This window comes from Xyrauchen texanus, chromosome 39 (genome assembly GCF_025860055.1).
Source record: "Xyrauchen texanus isolate HMW12.3.18 chromosome 39, RBS_HiC_50CHRs, whole genome shotgun sequence".
Taxonomy (NCBI): Eukaryota; Metazoa; Chordata; class Actinopteri; order Cypriniformes; family Catostomidae; genus Xyrauchen; species Xyrauchen texanus.
The window spans coordinates 17,136,756-17,162,140 of record NC_068314.1 but is presented as its reverse complement, the minus strand read 5'-3'; the positions used below and the strand labels follow the sequence as shown (position 1 = coordinate 17,162,140).

Here is a 25,385-nt window from a genome sequence, read left to right as displayed (position 1 = left end):
TACATTTTTGATGTCACTAAATGAAGCACATTTTTTAGTTTATAAGACAAAACTTGTTCACAGCGCTGTGATTCTTGTTTTTGTTCTGACATTGTAATTAAACATGAGGAGCAAAAATCATGTTATATAAATGTCTTTCTGATACTACACAGTCATTGGTTGTTGTATTGATCTATATAGACTGTGCAGTTCTTTTAAATGAATCTTGTATTGCTTGCTTTACTGTGTAACAGAGAGTAATGAGAATTTTTTCACCTTCTCTGCTACACTCATTTTATGACCCAACTATCTTCAAAGTGAGCTTTTACACGCTTATTTCTGTAATATTAGCCCATAGTTGGGAGTATTATATTTTTGTTGGTCAGTTCAGACAACAACAAAAAACAGCCACAAAAGAGAGTCAGACATAGCCTTTCCCAAACCTGTTTTACAACTTTAACAGTCTGTGTTTACTTGACTGAAAGAATTAAAAGTATATATATTTCTCTGAACTGTAATAGCGGATTTCTTTTGCAAATTGAGTAAATGGAAACACAGAAATGATTTTGCTATGGTTTGTGCACTACAATACTTTACCCCGCAATAGTTTATTTCCAAATTCCAAATGTGAAAAGGGTACATTCATCATTTTGAGGGTTTGATTTACATTGGTCTACTCTTAAAGGTGGTCTGTTGAAAATATTTTTTGACTTCATTGACTTTTATATGGATAATTCACCCAAAAATGAAAATTCTGTCATCATGTAATCACCTTCATGCTGTTCTAAACTTAAATGATTTTCTTTAATTTGACTGACCACCTCAGTCTCCATTCACTTTCATTGCTTCCATTGGTTCAATTACTTTCAAAAAGATGCAATGAAAGTGAATGGTGACTGCTCCTTAAAGCTCCTTAAAGCTACTACTGTATATGTTTAAAGAAAAAAATAACACATGTTCTGTTTCTGTTAAAAGGGATCACTATCTTTGTGCAGCACAGAGCTTCTCAGACGTCCTAAAAGATCCTGGATTTTAGACTCCTTTGAGATTGTGGAGGAATACCCAGGACCTTTTCCATATGATTTGGGACAGGAAAGTATCAATGCTCTGATTTGCTGTACAAGAAAATCCCGAAAGAGTTCATAAAATGTTACATTTTGCTCATAAAATGTTAAATGTTACAATACAATGTGAGACTGATGAGCTTGTGTAACCTTTTGGTTAAATTATTTTAGCCTATTTTATAAGATTTATGCATTTTGATTTCATGACAAAATTCCATCAAATTCAATTGTGTAATGTTTGCCAAAATTAAATGAATAAAACATAATTTGGTTAGTGCTTTATTTTATTAAAGCTAACTAAATCCAATTTGATAGAATTGTGTTAAGATATTGAAATGCATAAACCTTAAAATAATATAATATATACTTTTTTTATATTAATAATTCTTTTTAATTTTTTTGAGTGCAGAATTTGTGAATTGGCTGTTTTCCAAATCATGAGTTATAAATTGAACTGGCCATGCCCTGAAGGATTTTGAATTGAAATTGAAATTTTAATGACAGAAAAGGAATTTACCAATTTGTAATTTAAATAATTCAACAGTCACACAATAGAGGAATTTCATTAGTCTTAGTTTATCAACAAAACAAAATTACATCATTCATTTTGATTAACTTACTACTTATTACACATATTTCAATACTGTCTAAACAATGAACACAGCCATCAAAACTGTATGAAGAGTTTACCCCATATGCTATGTTTAACCGTATATCCAAACCATATGTTAAACTGAACAAAAATGTAATGTTTTATTTATTTATTTAGGAAACGGAAACATGTTTTATTTCCTTAAATTCAAATTACAATTCTGCATCCTTTGTGCTAGCTCAGTTTCATTTAAATTCATGAACTGAATTACAATTGAAAAGCACGTAAGAATACAACACTGAACCTTGAGCAGGAGATTAAGCCTCAAATTATTTTTAGAATAAGTGTAGCTTGTGATAAGTGCATCCTAAATTCCTTTGAATAAAAATCATCACTTTAATGAAAAATGATTAGCCATCTTTATTTGACCACAAACAAGGTACCATAACTTTATAAAAGCTTTCAGTGCATTCCTGAGAACATTTCTTTACCCAATCTTTAGATTAAACTGCAACGTAGCTATTTAGTAAACTACATGCTAAAAGGCAAAGGTGTGGATGAAGAGCCAAAGGGTGTCCTTTCTATCGATTCAAAAACAGGAGTCATTAAAGTCTACCGCAAAGTTGACTTTGAGCAGCACAAAGTTTTGGTGGTAAGAGAAATCCAGTTTTTCTATTTACTACATTGATAATATGAAGGCCATTTAAAACCAATTTTATCATTGCTTCAAAGCTGATCTTCCAAGCAAGAAATAAGTCCAACCAGGCTATAGACACACAACTAGGCATAGAGGTCAACATACGAGACATCAACGACAACCCGCCAGTCTTCCAGAGAAAGATTTATGAAGTCAGTCTACATGAAGCAACTAAACAAGGTCAGTATCATGTGACTTCAGGTACAACATAGCCATACTGCATATAAATGTGTTAAATATACAATGGCCCCAAAAATTATTTGGACACCTAAATCACTTAAAATGACTTCTTGCTGCTAAGAAAGGATGTGTTGTCGCTAGTTACATTAGCACATTAGCAAACCTCAGTCCAACATGTATTTCTCAAATTACATACATTTTCACACAATGTGGGTGATGGTAATGCATTGCACTCACATTATGTAAGGCGATGTTTTCTCCACAGAAGATTTGGTAGTAAGTCGGCCATTATGACCATTTTACTGCATACACTGTAAACACATTTTTGTCAGGTAACCTTAAAAATGTGCTTTATGTAATCTAAAATAACTGGTTTTATTGAAGTATTAACTATGATTTAACCTAATTAAATCAACCTGACATTAGGTAATGACTAGATCGAGTAGAAATATATCTGTAAGATAACAACAGAGCCGTTCAGTTGTGACGGCAATTTGTAGCCGATGGCGGAGGACTAATTCACCATGGGTTCCCTCTGGAATTTTCCATGGACTTTTATAATGGGTTTTTAAATACATATGTAAAATAAGGCCTGTGGTAATACTTGAAGATACTTTGACATTTGGTTCTACAACATAAATGAACATAAAATCAATAGTTTGGGATAGGACTGTGTGTAATTGGGGGCTTGGGTAGCTCAGCGATTATTGACGCTGACTACCTCCCCTGGAGTCTCGAGTTCAAATTCAGGGTGTGCTGAGTGACTCCAGACAGGTCTCCAAAGCAAACAAATTGGCCCGGTTGCTAGGAAGGGTAGAGTCACATGGGGTAACCTCCTCGTGGTCACTCTCAATGGGGCACTTGGTAAATTGTGCGTGGATCACGGAGAGTACCATGAGCCTCCACATGCTGGAAGTCTCCATGGTGTCATGCACACCGAGCCACGTGTGGATTGACTGTCTCAGAAGTCTGTCTCAGGCAAAAATAGGCAAAAAACATTTTTTTTATGAAATTGGGGAAAAAAGGGAACAAAAATAAAAAAGACTGTGTGTAATTTATGTTGTAGAACAAAACATCCAAGTGCAAATACTGCAAATAATTTTATGGGTCACCGTCTTTGTGAGCACATGATATTCAAATATTAATAAAGTAAAAACTGTACAGGAAATATTATGTCTTTTTACTTTATTGATATCTTTAACAACAACAAAAACAAAAATGAATAAATATTCTGCACGTTATCTGTTTGCAGGCACATTTGTTGTAGGTGTATTAGCCATTGATCAAGACGAACCAGGAACTCTTAATTCCACTATTGATTACAAACTCCTCTCTGTAACCCCGAGCACTAAAAATGTAGAATTCTACATTCAAGATAGTGGCACAATATCTTTTAAAGGATGTCTGGATTATGAGGTAAAAAAACGTTGATGCACATTGGAGGCATAATTTGCATATAGTACAGTAATCTCAATGTACACACTATTTCTTTGTTGTAACTAAATTGCTATTGCTTGTAAAACATGTGCGTCGTGCTTGAATGGGATTCAGGCATGAGTTTTCATGTTAGTGCATGACACGGTAAACCAACAGGTATCTGTATTGAAGTTCAGTCCCATGTGCAATAATAGTAGTATGTATAAACATGCATTCTAACAAAAGGGTTGAAAGGTACACATGAACCCACGCAGTCTTTAGAGAACAGAAGACAACGCCAACACAAACTAATTTTTGATTTTCCAGCCAAATGTGTTGTACAGGCACTGGTTAGATTTGTACATGAATCTCAGCACGGAACTCATCTGCCTTCTTTGGTCTCTTTTAGACTAATCTGATGCATTTTGCCTTTGAACAGCAATGTAGTTCTCAATATTTATATAAAATAAATTATGCAAAATGCTTGTTTTTGTTTGTTTATATCCTAAACATTAGTGTCTTACTGGTTTTCTTTTCAGTTGGCTAAAAAATACACTATACTGGTTGAAGCAAAGGACCGTGGAGAGGTTGTAAAGCTGTCAAGCACAGCTACTATAATTGTCAATATGCTGGATGGCAACAATCATCCACCAGTTATCACAGGACAAACGGTTAGTGTTAAATTGTACGGTAAAAATAAATAAATAATGGTACTTAATTAGTTAATAGTTAATAAAACACTATTCACACAAAAATTTTATTTTTTTCTCACACCCGTGTTGTTTCAGAATGTATGCAGTTATTTGTAAGTGTAAGTGTAAAGGAGAATTTTTGTAGAGTCTTCACTGTGCTGTTTTCCAATAATGACGATGGACAAAAACCACAAAAACTTTTCTGCTATATGCCAAGTCTTCTGAAGTCATAGGATAGCTTGTGTGAGGAACAGACTAAAATTTAAGTTGTTATGCACTGAAAATCTAAACCTACACTGCTGTTTTTAAATCATATTCTCTATTTTGCATATTAAATTAGTGGCATCATATTTGGATACCACATCCGAAAACCAATGGCATTTCGACAAGGTGGAGGGAAAGAGTATGACTGAAAATTATGTAAATTTCTTTCTATTCCTAGCCTTAAATTGTCATGTTTTTGTATGGTGTTTTATTTATTTGTCCTTTTTGATACACATGGTCACTACTAATGGTCCTTTTAAAGTAGTTTTTCAAAATTTCTCCTTTGTTCCACAGAACAAAATAACAGCATACAGGTTTGGAATGACATGATGGTGAGTACAAGATGATGTACTTTTCATTTTCGGTTAAAATATTCCTTTAAATGTTCCGCTCATTTAGGGTTCAGGTAAAGTTGTGGAGGGGACAACTGGTACCTCCCCCATTAGCATACACACAACTGATGCTGACACACGTCCCACTGCAGCTTGGAGAGTCAGATATTCCATACAGGGAGATAAGGGTGGCCACTTCTCCATCCACACTGATCCAGACACCAATGATGGAATCCTTACAGTTGCTAAGGTATGTTTACAAGCTGCAAGATTTTATGTTAATGTTATGATTAAATTTACAATGTCTGGAGATGAAAAGAAGAAAAACATTTTATTTTAAATTCAGATTCAACTATATTTTTTGTACATTTTGTTTAGTGCGCAGATGGTACATTATGTGGGTATATTCTTTTCTTTATTACAGTACAATCATTAAGTTATATAATTTTTTTTTTTAATGAGACAGGGAAACATTCTGAATTACAAAACAGATGTTTTCCCTCAACAGAATGTTTTTTGTTTTAGAGGTTTAGGGTAATACATGTCCTTACAATGCAAAAGATTATAAGCGACAATCAATTCAAATAATCACTTCCATATTTTCAGTAACTAAGCGACTGGCAGTCATTTGTTTTTAATTATGATTGGCTGTTTGAGCGAGAGACTTTGGTTATAGTGGTGTTTCATTCATGAATGAATCTGTGTTTCAAAAATAATTGTTTAAGTGAACAAATTGTTTCTTGTTCCCTTTCATTATTTTGGTTGTAAATGATTCAGTTAATCATTCGCATTAAAGATGCTCATTTGTCGCCACCTACTGGCAACAAATATATAATTCACAAAATGGTCACTGAATGAATCTGAACTAATATTTCTTTAGAATAGATTCAAAAGTCTAGTGGATGATGCAAAAAAGGTAAACTTAAGCAAATGCACACTGATGCAGCGACTACCAATGAGAGTGCAGACGCCCATTGCAGTAAGGTGACCCGAATTGTTCCTGGAAGGCTGATGATGCCCAACCCCGCCCCACACCTAATCCTAATCATATAAGTACAGCTATATTAAGATGAAATTCGCTCATGATTTACTCACCCTCCGGGCATCCCAGATGTGTATGACTTTCTTTCTTCTGCAGAACACAAATGAAAAATTTTTGAGAAATATCTCAGCTCTCTAGGTCCATAAAATGCAAGTGAATGGGTGCCAACATTTTGAAGCTCAAAAATTCACATAAAGGGAGCATGAAATTAATCCATATGACTCCAGTGGTTAAATCCATGTCTTCAGACATGATATGATAGGTGTGGGTGAGAAACAGATACATTTTTATAAAAATATGCTTTGTTAAACATTTTGGGTGAACTATCCCTTTAAGGTCAAGTATTTTTCCCAAACAAAGAGTGGAATACTCACGAATACAGTATGAACTCATTTGCAATTCTCTGCATGCAGCTTCTAGACTATGAACAGCAAGCTCAACAAAAAATTACCATTTTTGTGGAGAACGAAGAACCTTATTTTTCATGCGAGGTGAAGGAGCGATCTGCAAGTGGCCTTTGGACTGTCATCACAAATCCATCAACACCGTCCTCTCGAAATATTACCATTGCAGTGGAAGATGTCAATGAACCCCCATATTTCCCTGAGCCAGGGAGGAAAATCATCATGGAAGAGAATGGTGTCACTGGAATTTTTGTGGACAGGGTGAAAGCAATAGATCCTGACACCCTACATCCCCACAAACTACAGTATGTTCTTCTATTCTTCATGTGCTCAATGTTTCCAGTAAACTCAGGTTCCCCTTCTGTCGCTCTCTCCACGTTGTGTCAGAGAAGCGACACTAGGGGTCTCTCTTGAGCGCCGATATTCACCTCTGGACTATGAAAAAAGGCCAATGAGAGTTGGCAACCAGTATATGCATGTCCCGCCCCCGGACATACGGGTATTTAAGCGGCGCAAATACGGGAGTTCATTCAGAAAATTTCTTCGGAGCCGATGGTCGTGTCTGCAACTGCTGCGTGTACACACCGAGTTCCTGTTATCCCTCTGCTACATGCTGTTGGATTCTACGGCGCACAACAGCGGCTTTCTCCTGTTTGCACGGCTGTGCATTCCTGCCCCTGGGCGCATCGACAGTGCAGATTAAAAAAGCTCTCACGAGTTTTTTTCACAAAAGAGTGATTTTTATTAAAAGAGTAAATTTCACTAAAAGAGCAAAACACAGCGGCGTTGAACGTCCTTTTAAGGACGCGTCTTTATAAAGATGCCTTTCCGCCCCTGTGTTGTTCCTGGATGCGGTAGAGTGCTCTCCGCTTCCGATGGCCACAGGCGTTGTCTCGTGTGTCTGGGTAGCGATCACACTGAGGCTGTGTTTGTGGATGGTTCATGTTCTCACTACGAGAACATGACCATGACAACGTTGCGGTCGCGGCTTGCTTACAACCGTGAGCAAGCCACTCCAGCCGCCCCCCGTGTCACTCCTTCTTCCCACGGGATTGAGGACGATGCGGCTGGCGATGGAGGCGATTTGGGGATGGCAGCGGGTGCAGCTCCGCCGGGTACGCCCCCTCGGACCATCCGCACCCCAGCACACTCGTTGATTCCCGTCCGTGCTGGAGGCAGTGGCGACTCGCCTCACAGCCAGTCTGCCGACCCTCTTGCGATGGAAGCAGATGAGCTCGCCGCGGCATCGGAGGGCGTGTTATCGAGGACTCCCCTGGGCTGCCGCTTTCGGGCCTGCACGCCCAGGCTGAGGCCGACGCACAGATGACCGACAAGCTTTCCCGGGCAGCCAACAGCGTGGGCTTGGATTGGAACCCTCCATCCTCCCCACAACCATCACGGCTGGACGACTGGTTCCTGGGGTCTGGGTGCCGCTCACAGCCTCGCCCCCCCCCGGTCCCGTTTTTCCCGGAAGTGCATGATGAGCTGACGTCTTCGTGGAGAGTACCCCTCTCCACTCGTCACACCGCCACAGGCTCGTCCGCACTAGCCACACTCGACGGCGGAGCGCGCCATGGGTACGAGGCGATTCCCCAGGTGGATAGGGCGGTTGCGATCCATTTATGCCCTGGAACCCCTACCACCTGGCGAGGTCGCCCCGTACTCCCATCCCGGACCTGTACAGCAACCTCCTCGCTGACAGCGAAGGCCTACAGCGCCACCGGACGCGCCGCTTCCGCCCTGCATGCCATGGCTCTCCTGCAGGTCCACCAAGCCAAGGCACTACGCGACATGCACGGGGGTGGCCCTGATCCCGACACGCTTCAGGAACTGCGCTCAGCGACCGACCTCGCCCTGAGAGGTCACAGTGCACGAAGGTCACAGCGCAAGCGCTCGGGCAGGCGATGGCCACGCTAGTGGTCCAGGAACGTCAACTGTGGCTTAACATGGTCTCGCTTCCTCCTTCATGTGGCTTGCTTCCTCAACGCCCCTGTCTCCCAGTTCGGCCTCTTCGGCGACACCGTCGAGGACTTTTCCCAGCAGTTCTCCACGGTAAAGAAGCAGACGGAGGCCATCTCTCACATCATGCCTCGCTGCAAGCCTGCCGCCACGGCCCATGCCCCGTCTGCTCGCCGAGGGCGTCCTCCCGCGGCCAGAAGGCAAGCCCCTGCTCCGCCTCAACCTGGGCCCAGCTCTCAGCCCCAGCATCGAGCAAACCGCGGGAAGCGCACGCCCCCTGTCTCACGGACCCCCTCGAGGACCCGGAAGGCTCCCAGGCGCTCCTGAGACAACGCACCCAGAGCCCAAGACGTTAGCTCCGGAGGTGGTAAGACTGCTCCGTCCCCCGGTGGAGGGCATCCTCCAAAAGTATCCTTTGTTTTTTCATTTGCCGCACCCCCTAACAAGGGCTGCAGTACAAAATTCTCAATAAAAGAGCTATTTCCTTTGTCTCTGGGGCACGTGGCCCGCAAATGCCGTTCTCACGGCACTCTGCTTTCAGGCCGCAACAGTCCCGGCTCGATGGACGCGGTGTCCCCGCCTTCAGCGCCACGACTGTTCCCCGGCCGGCCGGTTCAGACGAGTCCAGAGGACACCAGCATCAGACCTCCTCCTCAGTCACGAACCCGCCCCCTGCTGGATGCGCGGAGCAAGGTAAGTGCTTTGAGTTTGTTCTCAGCACCAGAGCCTCGGGACACCACGTTGCCTCCCGACGCCGCGTTACCTGTTCCGCACCGCTGCAAAGCCCCGCCGGGTACGTCCAAAAAACTCATCCCCTTGGTGCCCCTAGCACGGAGTTTAGAGGCGTGGCTTTCACTGCCCAACCCATCACGCTGGCTGCACCGGACCATTCGACTCGGTTACGCAATTCAGTTTGCCAGGTCTCCGCCCCACTTAGTGAGCGTACATTTTTCCGCAGTACACGGCCAACATGCCCATTCCCTGCGAGAAGAAATCACCTCCCTTCTATTAAAGGATGCGATAGAGCCTGTCCCTCCAACCGAAACGAAGAAGGGTTTCTACAGCCCTTACTTCGTTGTACCAAAGAAAGGCGGCGGCTTACGACCGATCTTGGACCTGCGAGTTTTCAATTGGACCTTGTCCAAACTCCCGTATCAAAATGCTCACCCAGAAACAAATTCTATCTGTGTCCGGCATCTAGATTGGTTCGCAGCAGTAGACCTGAAGGATGCGTACTTCCACGTCTCAATTCGCCCTCGACATCGACCCTTTCTAAGGTTTGCATTCGACGGCCAGGCGTATCAGTACAAAGTCCTCCCCTTCGGCTTGTCTATGTCCCCTCACGTCTTCACGAAAGTCACAGAGGCAGCTCTTGCCCCGCTCCGAGAAGCCGGCATACGCATACTCAATTACCTCGACGACTGGCTCATACTGGCCCACTCAGCACACAGCTGGCCGGCGGGGCTGCGCAAGTACGCATTTCCCCCAGTGAGCCTTCTTGCACAGGTGCTATGCAAGGTCAGGGAGGACGAGGAGCAAGTCATTCTGGTAGCCCCTTACTGGCCCACCCGGACTTGGTTTTCGGACCTCACGCTCCTCACGACAGCCCCTCCCTGGCGAATCCCCTGAGGACGGACCTTCTTTCTCAGGGACGGGGCACGCTCTGGCACCCGCACCTAGACCTCTGGAACCTCCATGTCTGGCCCTAGGACGGAATGCGGAAGATCTAGCCGGCCTACCACCGACCGTCATAGATACAATCAATCAAGCCAGAGCCCCCTCTACCAGGCATCTCTACGCTCTAAAGTGGCGTCTGTTTGCTGACTGGTGTTCTTCCCGAGCCGAAGACCCGCAGAAGTGCGCAGTTAGGTCAGTGCTCGTGTTTCTTCAGGAGAGGCTGGAGAGGGGGCTGTCCCCCTCCACCCTCAAGGTGTATGTCACCGCTATCACGGCCCACCATGACACGGTAGACGGCAAGTCTCTTGGTAAGCATGACTTAATCGTCAGGTTCCTAAAAGGTGCCCGGAGGATAACTCCCTCCCGGCCTAACCTGTTCCCCTCCTGGGATCTCTCGGTCGTCCTTACGGGACTCCAGAGACCCCCCTTCGAGCCGCTTGACTCAGTTGGACTCAGGGCCCTCTCTCTCAAGACTGCCCTGCTGATCGCGCTCGCTTCCATCAAGAGGGTTGGGGACCTGCATGCGTTCTCTGTTAGCGACGCTTGCCTGGAGTTCGGTCCGGCAGATACTTTTGTGATCCTAAGACCGCGACCGGGCTACGTGCCCAAGGTTCCTACCACGCCCTTCAGGGATCAGGTGGTGAACCTGCAAGCGCTGCCCCGGGAGGAGGCAGACCCAGCCCTTTCACTGCTGTGTCCAGTACGTGCTTTACGTATTTATCTGGACCGCACACAGAGCACCAGACGCTCTGAGCAGCTCTTCGTCTGCTTTGGGGGACAACAGAAAGGGAACGCTGTCTTCAAGCAGAGACTCGCCCACTGGGTTGTTGACACCATTTCCCTGGCTTATCACACCCAGGCCGTGCCCCCCCCCTTGCGGGTCCGAGCTCACTCCACCAGGAGTGTTGCGTCCTCATGGGCACTGGCTAGGGGCACTGCCCTAGCAGACATTTTTAGAGCAGCGGGCTGGGCAACACCTAACACTTTTGCGAGATTCTACAGTCTCCAAGTTGAGTCAGTATCGTCCCGTGTTTTCTCAGGTACCGAGCCCGTAGAACTCGGTGGCACGCCCACGATCTGACCGGGTGAATCGCTTGCACCTAGCGCCCTTCCCCCTAACCAGGGGAAACAGTGCGCCTTTATTCCCAGGAGATCTCAAGTTTGGGACACTGGTTGATTCCTCCCTAGCCCTTGTGGGTCGCAGTTCAGCGGAGGAACTCGCTGACCCAAGCCACTGCGGGTACCGCAAGCTACCCTGTACTGGTATAGGTGCTCCACAGGTAAGACCTCCTTCGGACTCCCCCTGTGTGTAACACCACGGTTCTGTCCCCTCTGGTGAGCGGACTCCCGTGTTTCCCTTAGGCAGTCATGGCTGCCTCTGTTGCCGTGCTGTATGTTCCCCCCTCTATGAGGCTGGATCCACCACCGCACCAACTTTTCCACATAGGCCCTAAGCAGGCCTCTGATGGATTTGCCACTTAAACTTGCCTCCCCTCTCGGGTAGGCATGGCCTCTGCAGGGTCTTCTCCGCCCTGAATAAGGGCTAAGACCCCCTTCCCTCAATGCATGTAAGGGCCCCGGCCTTAGTTGCTCTATGCGAGAAACATAGAGAGAAAAGAGGCCCGGCCAGGCTTGGCCCGTTCCCAGGTTGGCAGCCAGCACCTTGTTCCCCCCTCCAGGGTAACGATAAGGAATCCTGATGGCTTAAATGGGGAATTGGGGAAGGGTACGTGCAGCCTGATACAGTTGGTCGTCCTGCATGTAAGAATACCTGCTCGCTCCTGTATCAGCAGTTCACGTACACGGCTCAGTGCATGGCACTTTTATAAGTGGACCCCTAGTGTCGCTTCTCTGACACAACGTGGAGAGAGTGACAGAAGGGGAACGTCTAGGTTACGTATGTAACCTCCATTCCCCGATGGAGGGAACGAGATGTTGTGTCTCCCCTGCCACGCCGCTGACCCGAGCCACTGTTGTGGCCGGACCATTTCCGGCTCCTCAGAAAAATCCTGAATGAACTCCCGTATTTGCGCCGCTTAAATACCCGTATGTCCGGGGGCAGGACATGCAAATACTGGTTGCCAACTCTCATTGGCCTTTTTTCATAGTCCAGAGGTGAATATCGGCGCTCAAGAGAGACCCCTAGTGTCGCTTCTCTGACACAACGTCTCGTTCCCTCCATCGGGGAACAGAGGTTACATACGTAACCTAGACGTTATCTTTTATAGTTCTGTTAAAAACTTATGTTCAAAACTATGATCTTAACTGGTCCAACAGAGAATGTTGTCTTGGCAAAATAAAAGTCAGTGTAAAATTATGCAATATTATTTGGACACTTCAGTCAAACTTGAAGTCTTTGCATTAAATAACAAGAAATTAAATCCCAGTGGCATCTATTTGAAAGAAATATAGTACAAATACTTCCAGCAAAGCATCTCATAAAAAGCTCAGTTCAGTTTCTAATTTTAAATCAATACATATTGTTCAACATTATGACAAACAAAAAATATATGCACACTTTGGGATTGTTAAACTTGAGTTAAACATGACTGTAGTTCATGTAACAAAAAAACTTGTGGTTACTCTGCTTGGACACCTGTATGAACCTGAGAGGTGCACTGAACTGATGTGCTTGGTACCAGTTGGTTGAAAGTAAAAAAAAAATTGCCCAAAAAAAGGAAGTTAATTCTGAAAAAAGCTATAGCTTTATTCGTTTACAGATGCCATTTGCTTTTATATTTTTCTATCCATCACAATGAAATTCCAACATTTATAAATGTGGGGACGCAAGGTTTACCAACATCAATGACACTTCTGTTTCCTCCATCAGGTATTCCATTGAACAAGACCCTGAAGGCTGGGTCACAGTAAATGAAACAACAGGCGAGATATTTTTAAAAGAGAGCTTGGACAGAGAATCAAGTTATGTAGCCAACAGCACTTATACAATCACTGTTATTGTGACAGAGAAAGGTAAAGCAAAATACAGTCAGTTTCCATTGAGCACACAAAATAAAACTGGCAATGTTAAGCAATCCCTGCAGAGTTCATCAAAACTACGTATAACGTTTATTCTTATTCTTTCTTTTCTAATTTATATCTTTCCATGCCAGATGACCCTACAGTGACAAGCACTGCTACGATTCAAATCTACATTGAAGACAAGAATGATAATGTCCCCATGCTACAGGAGAACATGGTCTCTGTGTGCCTATCTGATGGTGTGTCGAGTACAGAGATCACAGCTAATGATTCCGATGGAGATCCATACAGCGGTCCATTCAGTTTTGAATTAATAGGGCATCTTAAGACAGAATGGAACTTTGACCCTAGCCATGGTAAAGAGAAAAACTTGATTTAGTGTATATACAAACTCTGAAGACATGTATGTTATTCAAAGTATTCAGAAGAAGCCCAGATCCAAATAGTTTCTATTGCCAAGATGAAAAATGACCTATCATGAGAAATATTCTGGCTGAGCTTTATCGACAGTATTCTGCAACCAATATATATTTATAATCAGTATTTTTGTCTTGTTTTCCAGTTAAAATGTCAATACATCCTGAAAACAAGAAAATTTTACTTTGGAAGCCAAATTACATAATGTAGGATAATAAGACCTTTTTAAGACAATATATTTAGAATTAAATGTAGTTTTCTAACCACATTAGATTTTATTTTCTTCTTCTGGTTTTGTGCATAAATCTTACAACATTTAGACAGGTTTATGTTTAAAAAAAAATGTGAATGGGTAAGAATGACAATCATATATTGATAAATGTATCTTGTTTTATGGAAGACAAAAATACTGATTATAGAGCAGCATAGTGCATCTGAAGCATGTTGAAGATTACCACAGAAAATCATTTGGACAGTTTATAAAAACAAACAATGACAAAAAGCATGTTGATAGACATGCAATTATAAAATGTATGGGCTAATCATTGTACATTTGCCCCATAGATAAAAGTCAACACACCGGTTGATGATTGTTATCACAGTGTTCTCAACATTTCATTAAACTTTAGAGCTGGTGCAAACTCCTGGTTACCCTCTCTATCTTGCTTTGTTCTTTAGGTAACACGGTGCATTTGGTGAAACACCAAAGCGTTCATGTCGGTCTGTACACATTGGTTGTGAGAATATCCGATAAGCAGGGCAGACATGTCCTCCAGAACCTCACGGTGTCTGTGTGCGATTGTACAGTCTCACCAAACTGTCTGCTGCAGCGCAACTCACAGCAGAAAGCGGGAAGTGGTGTGACTGGACCTGTCATCATTGCCTTGCTGCTAATTCTGGGTGAGCACTGATTACCGGAGATTTAAAAAGCACATGAAATTATTTGAAAAGGGTCTTTACATATTTATTTACTACTGTTACAGGAAGTAGGGCCAGGACCTCCCTTACAAAAATTGAGAGTTCATTGCAAATTTGTGGCAAACTTACTGCAAATTGTTCATTTTTGCCAAATGTTTGCCGGAAGTTCACCACTACCGGCGAAGAGCTGCAAACTTCTGGCAAACATTTGCGACAATTAAACAAGCTAATTTTCGTGTCAAACTAACGAGCGGCATGTTTGCGGCTGGTTTAGATTTGTTGTAAGAGCGACTGTAAACCATTATTTGCTACCTGCTAATTCTAGTTCTTGGCAGGTGGTACACATAAAAATGTGCCACTGTTACCTCAAGAACCTATTATTACTTTATCTAAACCATAAAAATAAGTTCCATTGTTGTAACTAAATTTTTCAGGTAAATTTGAAGTGTGTAGCCTAATTTCTGTGACTAGTGCTATGTACAGAATTGCACAAATAATCACGGTTTTCAAACAGCCTTCTGAATGCATCCCCTGTCTGCTGTTTATTGAACAAACAGATCATCCCGCCCCCGAATCACACCATGTGTTGAGCTGATGTTGTTGTGTGGGGCTGGACGGATCGCTCTAAACAGATGAATTTCTATAGCATCACAGAGAAAATTTGCCTACAAATGGCTTACTTATAGTTGTCTCTGCATTTTAAAGGAACAGTTCACTTAAAAATACAAATTCACTCATCATTTACTCATCCTCATGCTATCCCAATGGTGAATGACTTTTGTTCTTCTGCTGACCACAAACAAAGATTCTTCTTTTGTATTTGGTAATTCACATTAATTGTGCATATTGCCACCTACTGGGCAGGGAGGAGAATTTACAGTAAACAAGGACTTAAATAATGATCTGTTTCTTCATATCATATCACTTCTGAAGATATAGATTTAACCACTGGAGTCTTATGGATTACTTTTATGCTGCCTTTATGAGACCTAAAAGTCTTTTTTTGTGTTAAGCAGAAGAAAGAAAATTTACACATCTGGGATGACATGATGGTGAGTTAATGATGAAAGACATATCATTTTTGGGCGAACTATCCCCTTTAGCTGTGATAAGAGAATGTATATAACTGAAAAAAATGCACATTTTAAATTAAAATAAAAGAACCATCAATAGTTTTGATCCGTTTAACAAGCATAGACAGAATTTTGTTAAATTTTGTATAAATTAATGTATCTGCTTAAATATTGTTTTGTTAAATTTAGGAGTGTAAATATGGAAATGTGTTTATAGTGCAAAAAATAAAAAGTTTGTCTTAGCCATTTTGTAAATGCATTGATTTGAATGCAAAATTGATTTGATGGCATTTGATGCCAACAACAAAAGATATGCAAAGGCTTTTCACCTCCCCTTTAAATTGAGAAGTTAATTGATTTAGCTGTCTATGCACTGTCCTGTATTTAACCGTAAACACAACTAACCATTTACAAAATATTATGGTTAGTTGAATTTCATTATTTGCCATTTATTTTAATTGCATTTTTATTTTTTGTGTCTGTGACCCTACTAGAACATCAACAAAGATTAAGAACACACACACACACACACACACACACACACACACACACACACACACACACACATATATATAGAAAGAAAGAAAGTCTTGACTCTAAATGAAATTATGTAATTGTTTAATAAAATTCTAATGTCTTTCCTCCTAGCATGTCTGCTGCTGTTCCTTACTTGCTCTTGTGGGACCATAAAGTCTCTGCTGCAAGTGGATCACATCTTTGAAGATTTCATGCTGGCTTCTAACATTGAGGAACCTGGCACAGATTGTATGGTAAGACCTTGCCTTAAAAATACTGGCATTAAACTGGAGTCTGACAAAATCCGAAATGAAGCATTCATAGGCATTTAATTTAAATAATTGCAACAGATATGCCAGAAAAAAAGTCATACACAAGGATAACCAATGATTATGTTGTTATATTGCATACATTTCTCTTTGCTTGAAGGTCCCGCATGTTCTACTAAAGAAAACTTCTGATATTCAATCAAAGGAGGCACCTCCTGACAATAATGGTTTTCAAAATATATCTGGCGTTCAGCAGGTATGGCCAATATTTCTGTTTGTTACTATATACATACTCCAAAGCTTTGGGAGTGACAACCGCATTTAAAAATGAAATCCTTTAAATTATCATAATAATTATCGTCACTCCCAAAATTTACATTGTTGTCACAGTCAGTAGTGCTTTTAACCACCACGCAACTGCGTAGGGCCCTGACATGATGTTCTGGGTGCTCGCGTGAATACACTGTTGTTCCCTATCGAGAGGTCTCTCCTATTGCGTAAGTAGCTTACGCTATGGGAAAACTCTGTTTCTCCAGAAATATTGAAGTCTTTATGTAAAACGCATTGCAGCTGCATAGCAGACAGTAATGAGCGAGGCAGCTCGGTCATTGGCTGTGCTGCGGCAACTGCTCGAACCAATGACGGGGCGACTCTGAACGCGCAACCAATGGGCGCGTGCCTCGCGATTCAGCGCTCAGAGCCCGCCGAAATTAGCATAGCCAGGCTATATAATGGGCACCCGTCATGCGAGTTCCTTTAGATTTAATCTCCTTCAGCGAAGACCTTCTCTTCGCTGGATCCTCCGGATTGTTGGAGTCTTTCGCCCGCCATCGAAAAGCCTACAGCAGGACTGCTAAGAGGACGCCGGCGCCTTCAGCCGCCTTGAAGCCTTCTGCTACGCCATCCGGCGCGCATCGCATATCCTTTACTGCAAACGCCGCCTCGCGACGCTTTTTAATGTAAAAGAGTAATTTTTCAAGGCGTTGTTTCAAATGCCTTCAGCCTGCGCCTCGTGCAGAGGCCCTCTTCCTGACGGAGATCGGCACGTCATTTGCACTCGCTGCCTGGGACCGGACCACGCAGAAGCTGCACTCATTCAGGGCGGATACCCGAATCGCGACTCCCTGGGCCTCGCCGAGCTGCGCTTCGCTTTGCCGCTTCGCGCAAACGAGCCTGCTTCCACCGTGCTGCCACCTCAGTTCGAGCCGTGCAAGAAAAAGCGCCGCTCACAGAGGCTGCCGGAGCACGTAGACTTCGGTGACGTCACGCCGGCCCAGTCCCCGCGTGCGTCACCACTACCAGAGATCTCCCCGCCGCCAGTCCATTTCACGAGAGCGGACCTGCACCCCTCCAACAGAGCGGTGGGTCTCGTCTCGTTTGGCACGTCAGGGGACGACGATGAAAAGGATGACAGCCTTTCTATTAACGCTGCATCCGACGACTGGCCGGGCTCGTTCGACCCCGCGCCATCGACATCAGCGGACACGAGCGTGGGCACCAGCATGGACTCTGAGATCGTCCGTATCCTGTCCAAGGCCGTGGAAGACCTCGGGCTCGACTGGTCTTCTCCAGAAGAACCCGCCCGCAGCCGGCTGGACGAGTGGTTCCTGCAGGGCGCCGGCAGGCCCCCCGACAGAGACCCTCTCCTTTCTTCCCCGAAGTCCACAACGAACTCATGAAGTCGTGGAAAGCCCCGCACTCTGCTTGCCTAAAGCCTTCTTTTTCTTCCTCGCTCTCCTCAGTGGACGGCGCGAGAGAAAGAGGCTACGAGGCAACTCCGCCCCTCGATTAGGCCGTGGCCAACCATCTGTGCCCACCCTCCACCGCTGGATGGAAGGCCAAAGCTTCTCATCCCTCGAAGCCCTGCAGATCCACCTCAGCTCTCGCCGGTCGCGCATACGCCGGCGCTGGCCAAGCTGCGTCAGCGCTTCACTCAATGGCAGTTTTACAAGTCTATCAGGCCAAACTTCTCCGCACCATGGACTAGTCTGGACCTGAACCTGAGGCTTTCAAGGACCTGCGCAGCGCCACGGACGTAGCCCTGCGAGCCACAAAGGCCACCGCCCAATCCATCGGCCGGGCCATGGCTAACTTGACTGTCCTTGAGCGCCATCTGTGGTTGACGCTAACGGAGATGAAGGACGCGGATAAGGCGCCATGATGAAAACAGGGGGGTTGAAGTCCCCCAAAAAAGGATCTACAATTACCATTGGACTCAATTACCTCTCTGTTTCTGTGATTTTCTAGCATTTCACCTAAGATGAGCTGTCAAGGTCTAAAAGAGAGTGAACACTGTATTAAAAACTAGTTGTTCAGTGTGGACCAGTTCAGTAGTCATGGCATCGGCCAAGGAGTCTAGAGCTGTCCCATTCTCAAAATAGTTCCAATAAACTGAAATGTTCGCTCCTTTAAAAATTCCCAGAATGCATCGTAAAAACCAGTGTACATCGCTGCTCGATATCTTACGTCTCTCAAGATATTAGAAGACCAATGCAAGAGTACATTTATCATGAAAAGTCTTATCGTCTTTATAAAAATAAGTGGTTTATAATTATCTTCCTTTCATAATGTGAACAAAAGGGAAAATCCTGCAAATGTTTAAATATTGTTTCAAGAGTTGTTTCAAGACTAAAAATAAAACCTTTGCATTTTAACTTTATTTTATTTTTGTCAACAGATAACAAGTCCTCAAAGTTTCTCGATTCAAACGGCTGAATACACGTCCAGAGACAGATCACAGTACTACTCTACTGAGGTAAAACAACATACATTCAATTACTGCAGTTCATTTACAACGTTTTCACAATAATTTAAAAAAGACCACAAAATGAGTAATGTAATGATCCTTTGTAACTGCAAACATTTTTATGATCCAACAGAACCAACAGACATGGATGTGTAAACAACCCCTGTATCGTAGCGACAGCCGATATCAGGTCACTTTTGATTATTTTTGAGTTTTGAGTGATATATCTGAATCTGTTAGCACTGTGTGAAACAGTGTGCTCTTGTGAAATATCTTCAGATCAATAATAATTTATATAGATTATGTTTTGTGCCCTTAGGGTACAACACTAAGCAGGAGGAGCTCACAAACAAGACAGAACAGCCATTTCATCAGTCAATCTGCCATACAGAGTTTGCTCTATTTGGTAAGTTCCAATGTACCCAGTTCACCTGAAATCCTTTCAACCAACAATGGAACAGATAATTATTTAGTTGATCATTCATTAATCATTCATTCTACTTGTGGGGATAAGCAAATAATGGCAACTTTATGTGGATTTAGTCACAATCTAACAGAAAAGAAAACAAGCAGCGTACTGCAAATCTGTGGTACACCACAACCAGTGATATAATATATGAATATTTGTTACATGGATTGAAATAGTGGCACTGATGAAACAGAGTTATTTTGATCAATTTATCTATTTATTTTAAATATTCTAAAATTTGAATTAAATTAATTTATTATATTATTTATATTGTAAAGTATTTTTTACATTAATACAGTAAGAATTACTGTATTACAGAAATGAGAAATATAAACTATAAAGTATAGAAATATAAAGACCAGACTAGGCTTTTTTTATGCAATATATACAATATGCTTTATAGAGTATATATATATATATATATATATATATATATATATAGAGAGAGAGAGAGAGGTGAATTGTGACCTGGACATATTTTTTAGAGATCCTTCAATGTTTTTTTTAGCTGAAGATCACTTTAGGATATTTTAATTGGATGACAAGAGGAATCAATGACAAGAGGAATACAATTTTCCTTGATCTTTTGACATATAAGATATAAAACTGTAAGTTTCAGAACTCAAAACTTCCTCTTCACTCCAAAAAAAAAAAAAAAAAAAAAAAAACATTTGCTTAAACCAAGCTGCCAAAACTACTTGTTCTCCTTGTACTTCCTCCACATTGTGATGTCACACTGTGATAGACATTTGAATCTGACCACCTCCACAACAACACAACAATGCCTTCTTTACCTTATCACTTCCGCAGCCCACCCAGTAGCGTTGAGCAGTCAGATGGCAAAGAACAGCAGGTCAGTCAAGAGCAGAGAGTCAATCATAACAGTGGGCGTTTATTGCCAAGACTTAAGGATACCAAAACCGAGTGTTTCTGAGAGGGTCTGAATGAAGGTGAAAAATCTGTTTGTGCCAAAAAAAAACTTTGCTAATATTATGTGAACATCAAGGAAAATATTAAAATATAAAAAGGCATGTCATGACAGATCTATAATTTGTCAACATTATGAAACATTTTGAACAGAACACTATAGTAAATGTGAACTCATTTAAGCAAAGTAAAGTCAAACCCATGGGTGGGGTCAATGAGCATCAACAGGTTTAAAGGTGCACTGAGTAACTTTTTTGTTTGTATCATTTGACCAGTGGCGACCTGTGTATTTTAAGTCTAGGCCTTCATTGCGATTAATGCACTGTTTCACAAATAATAAGGCCCTATGGACATCATACATTACGTCGCAGCCAACTAACATCACTGGTTGACAACATGTCCATGCACGAAAGCCAAAAGATGCTGAATGCTCAAGCCAGCCTAATTTTAACTGCAGCATGATTGTTTTGTGAAATACTTTATTAAATAGGAGTTGGATATGTCTCCTGAACTGGCATTAAAACATTTTCATATGAATCTACCTAGGAGTTCTACGATACCTGGAAAAAGCGATTTGAATGTAGCTTGAAATTAATTGTTTCATCATGGTACTCGATTACTTTTCAAAACTTGAAAAGACACTGAATTCTCAAGCAGTCTAAAATAATGCAAAATGCACTTACCAATTTACTTAGTGAAAATCAGCCCTCCTTTCTTGTTTAATAAATGAATTAATCACACGATCATGCAGAACATCTCAGGTTTTAAAATCCATAAGGATCTCTTTCTCAATGGCAATAGTGGCAATAATGACAGTCGACTCTGTCAGCAGGGTCTTGCAATCTATGCTTTAGAATTATGTCCATCACTCAATGTGTGATTGCGTCTTTCAAGGCCAGCTAGAAGGCCTCGACTAGGACATATATAAAAGACCACACCCACCAAGAACAAATAAATAATTCTGACTGGCTGATGAATCTGACAATCTGATATTAGATGCCTATTCACTGCACCTTTGAGGGATTCAATTGTAATTCGGAAGGCTTAAGGGGGTGGAACTCAGACTCGCATGCTGCTTCAGATAACAAGCTCGGCTTCGGCATGCAATTTGAAACAAGCGTCAGGTAATAAATTCTGATTGGATAAACTTTTAGTTTTCCCCAATTCATTTGTAGATGAATTTGGAGTGGAAAGCGATTGAAAATAAAGGTGAATGAGAATGAAAGGGTGAAAACATCATTTTTTATTTGGCATGTTAGGCCAGCAGAGAAGGCTTTGATGGCCCTGAGAATTCTCAACTGCATTTGACTCCTTGCGATATGGATGCAGTATCATTAAAAATGAATGTTTTTTTGTTACAGATGCCATTTTAAAAATTCATAGTCAGCAATAATTAATTTACTCCACTAGGGAAACTTTCCAATAATAGGGTGGTTACTGAGATTAAGCCAGTAGTATTTTGCTGGTACTGTGATCTCAACATGAGGAGACCCTCTACATGTAGAATAAAACAGCTTTTATAAGGTTACTAATATGAGTCCTCATCACATGTGACTGGTCCTGATTTTTTTACATTTGTTTCAAAATTACTATTTATTTCTTTATTTCTTCTTCAACTTTCAGAGGCTGCATTCAATACAGTTTATAGAAAATGAGCTGCCTGGTCACGAGCCTCACCTTTATGCTGTTGAGGATGACTCTGAGAACATTGTCAACCTGGACCCCATTGACATGCCCAGCTATGAGTTTGATCCTGAGATGCTCTCAGATCTTGGACCTGCTTTTAAGCATCTGGCTTCAATCTGTAACCCAGACATGCCCTCAAAAACAGAAGTGATGAAGAATGGGACCAGATAGTCTATAGATATAGATAGAGATTTTGACTCGTTCTCATAGAAAGTGTGGTCATTCTGAATAGGATTAACTGTTGAAAAAAAGAATGGGGAGATTAAAAGGATTGTCCTAGATTGTCAAACTAGTAAATTTTATTATTGTTTTAGAGAGATGAAGGCTATTCCATGCTGTTTTGAAAAAATTATCTCTAACCAGGATAGAGAGAGAAATAGATGGCCAGATGCACAACAAAAACAAGTTTGCATCAAAGTAAATCAAAATCTTTAGTTTGAGAAACAGACTCCTCGCAGGTCCTAAACTAACAGCTTCTAAATGCCAAAGACCTGCATTGCTGCAAGAGAATTCTTGGACAAATACAACATTTATTTAAATAGAAATAGCCATTTGTAACATTCTAAATGTCTCTAAATCATCTCTAAACTACATAATGTGCATTGTGACTGAAACACATTCCTATTTAAGGTTTATTCTCATATAATGCAAAATCATAGAGGAAATATATCCTCTTTGATATTTCAGGAATTATCCAGATATGGAAAGAGATTATTAAGCAAACTATTTTCAACTCCTTCATGCCAACAAAATAAGGCGAAAATAAAAATGTCAGTGTTTAGTGAGAGATATGATTGATTCAAACACTAAAAGTGGATGTTCTATATATGTATTATTGTATTACAGTTGTAATACAGTCTTAATTAACATTATGGTTCTTTAACATACTGAGATTTTATTAAGTATATTGTAGAATGTGGTTACATTATGCTTTGTGATTTCTCATACCTTCGTTATATAAAATCCTTCCCTTGCATACTTTTGGTGAGGGTTTTCAGTCAGATAAACAGCAGCACAGGACAGGGTAGTATAGTTCAGCACAGTGAGCAAGAGTGTTACCCGCTAGGACAGTTTATTTTTAACAAGAGGGGTGAACGGTTACAATATTTAACGCGGGAGTACAATGCCGAAGTGTTGCAGATTGATAGAAGCGGAGAGCCCGTCTGTGCAAGGAACCGGATGGTGGGGGAAAAAATTATGTTCAGTGAAAAGTCAAAAGAAGATTGCCATTGTATGTAATTGTAACTATATCAGATGTTATTAATAAAACACGAGAACTCATTGTGTGGGCATTTTTTGCCCCCATATTTTTAATTTCAGGGATGTTTTTGTCAGTTTCGGTGGCATTTTTGCCGCAAGTCCCCGTAAATTTCTGACACTATTGGCATTGTATCTTTCTAAGGTATTTAAAAAGTTTGTTTTAGACATACTGTATAGTAGCAAATAAACATGATATCCCCATATATATATATGTCAAACTACATTGTGTTAATGTTTGACACTGTTAAATCATTGCCTATCTTAAAAACAAATGACATTTTTCAGTTGTTAAATGCATTCAGATGGTTTCCTCATACCTGAATGAACAGCTCCTTTCCAGAATAAAATGAAATATGCAGAATATCACCGTATTACAGTTTTTGTATAGTGACAGGGCAGATAGTCTTGAAGAATCTAGAGAAGAGAGGACACTGGCAGCAGTTTATGCATGCTGCTGTGCCCTGCGGGCTTCCATCGTGCCATGCACAGTGCATATTAGTTTATAACAGATTTATATTTTTTTGTACTTTGTAATTTTGATGAAAAATAATTATAGCGAAGTTGAACATTTCATTTTAAAATCAATTCAAGTAAAAGTACTATTATTTATTTATACTTACAACATTTTGAAAAATCCAAAGACCATTGGTATCCAAATAAGTTTTTTTTTTTTTGCTTTCTTTCAAATTTCATAATGCTAATGTAGATATTCTAAGATTTGTATTCACATCAGCACTAACTATGTCCGGTTTCGCCAATCGGAGATCACTATAAATAAAGTTGAAGAGGTAAGTGAACTTGCAAAATTTACGTCAGTCACTAATATGTTCTGGCCCCGTCCCTGCTCATCGCGGTGATGAGGTTTAGTAGATTATGGTCACTGAATGGCTGGATGTCTGAGTGGTGTCTGAAGAATAGCATAGGATTTTATAGACAATTGGATGAGTTTTTGTGGTAGACCTGAGAGACAGACTCCATCCATCCAGGTAAAGGTGCCACTTTCCTCTCTAATAATTTGTCTCATAGTCTTAGTATTGATATTATTTGACTAACTGGGGCCCAGGTCAGAAAGCAGGAAGCTTGACCATCCGTCTGCAAGCTGGGATGTCACACAGGTCACTAACACACAAAGACTGATATAACCTAGATAGAGAGACTGTGTCTGTTCCCCGAACTACCAAACACAAAAAAATTATTTATGTCAAACTTGAAGCTAAACTTGAAGATAAACATTATATAAAGGTAGGGCTACTTAACATCGCTGTCATTCAAAGCACTTATTCTAAATTACATTATTTCAGATCATAATTTGGATTCTGTCTGTTTGACTGAAACCTGGCTTAAACCTTATGAATATATTTGTTTAAATGAGTCTACTCCCCCAGGTTATTGTTATAAACTTAAGCCTCGTCTAAGTACATAAGTAGAGGTATTTTTGCAGTGCATGGAAGAACAGAAGTGTCTCTAGCTGCTGACAAGCTCTAAAAGCTACCAAGTCTGCATATTTGAGCAAACTCATAGAAAATAACCACAACAATCCAAGGTTTTTATTCAATACTACTGGCTAAATTGACAAGAACAAAGCTTCAACTGAACCAGATATTCTATTGCAGCACAGATTGACTTAAATGAATCAGACGATTTGTAGAAACAATAACAACTTTAATTTGTAAAAATGAATGAATTAAATAAAATCAATATAAAAATGAATATTAAATAAATGAGATATACAGAAATAAATGTTTGATTATAAATGTTGAGTAAATAATATCTAAAGATCTACCCAAAGACTAAGTCTTGGAACAAAACTAATAGTACAGAGTA

General features: G+C 41.4%; 1 protein-coding gene across 1 annotated transcript; it reads left to right on the top strand.

Annotated features, from left to right (window-relative positions):
- Positions 1–970: 970 nt before the first annotated feature.
- LOC127632613 (cadherin-like protein 26) lies at positions 971–24,044 on the top strand. Its single transcript, XM_052111309.1, has 16 exons — positions 971–1,071; positions 2,138–2,287; positions 2,368–2,512; positions 3,765–3,928; positions 4,468–4,599; positions 5,284–5,466; positions 6,672–6,967; positions 13,129–13,271; positions 13,412–13,636; positions 14,376–14,597; positions 16,337–16,458; positions 16,634–16,729; positions 19,151–19,228; positions 19,353–19,409; positions 19,539–19,625; positions 22,239–24,044. Exons 2-16 carry the CDS (start codon positions 2,171–2,173, stop codon positions 22,470–22,472), a joined length of 2,301 nt encoding a protein of 766 aa, XP_051967269.1. The 5' UTR covers positions 971–1,071; positions 2,138–2,170; the 3' UTR covers positions 22,473–24,044.
- Positions 24,045–25,385: the final 1,341 nt, after the last annotated feature.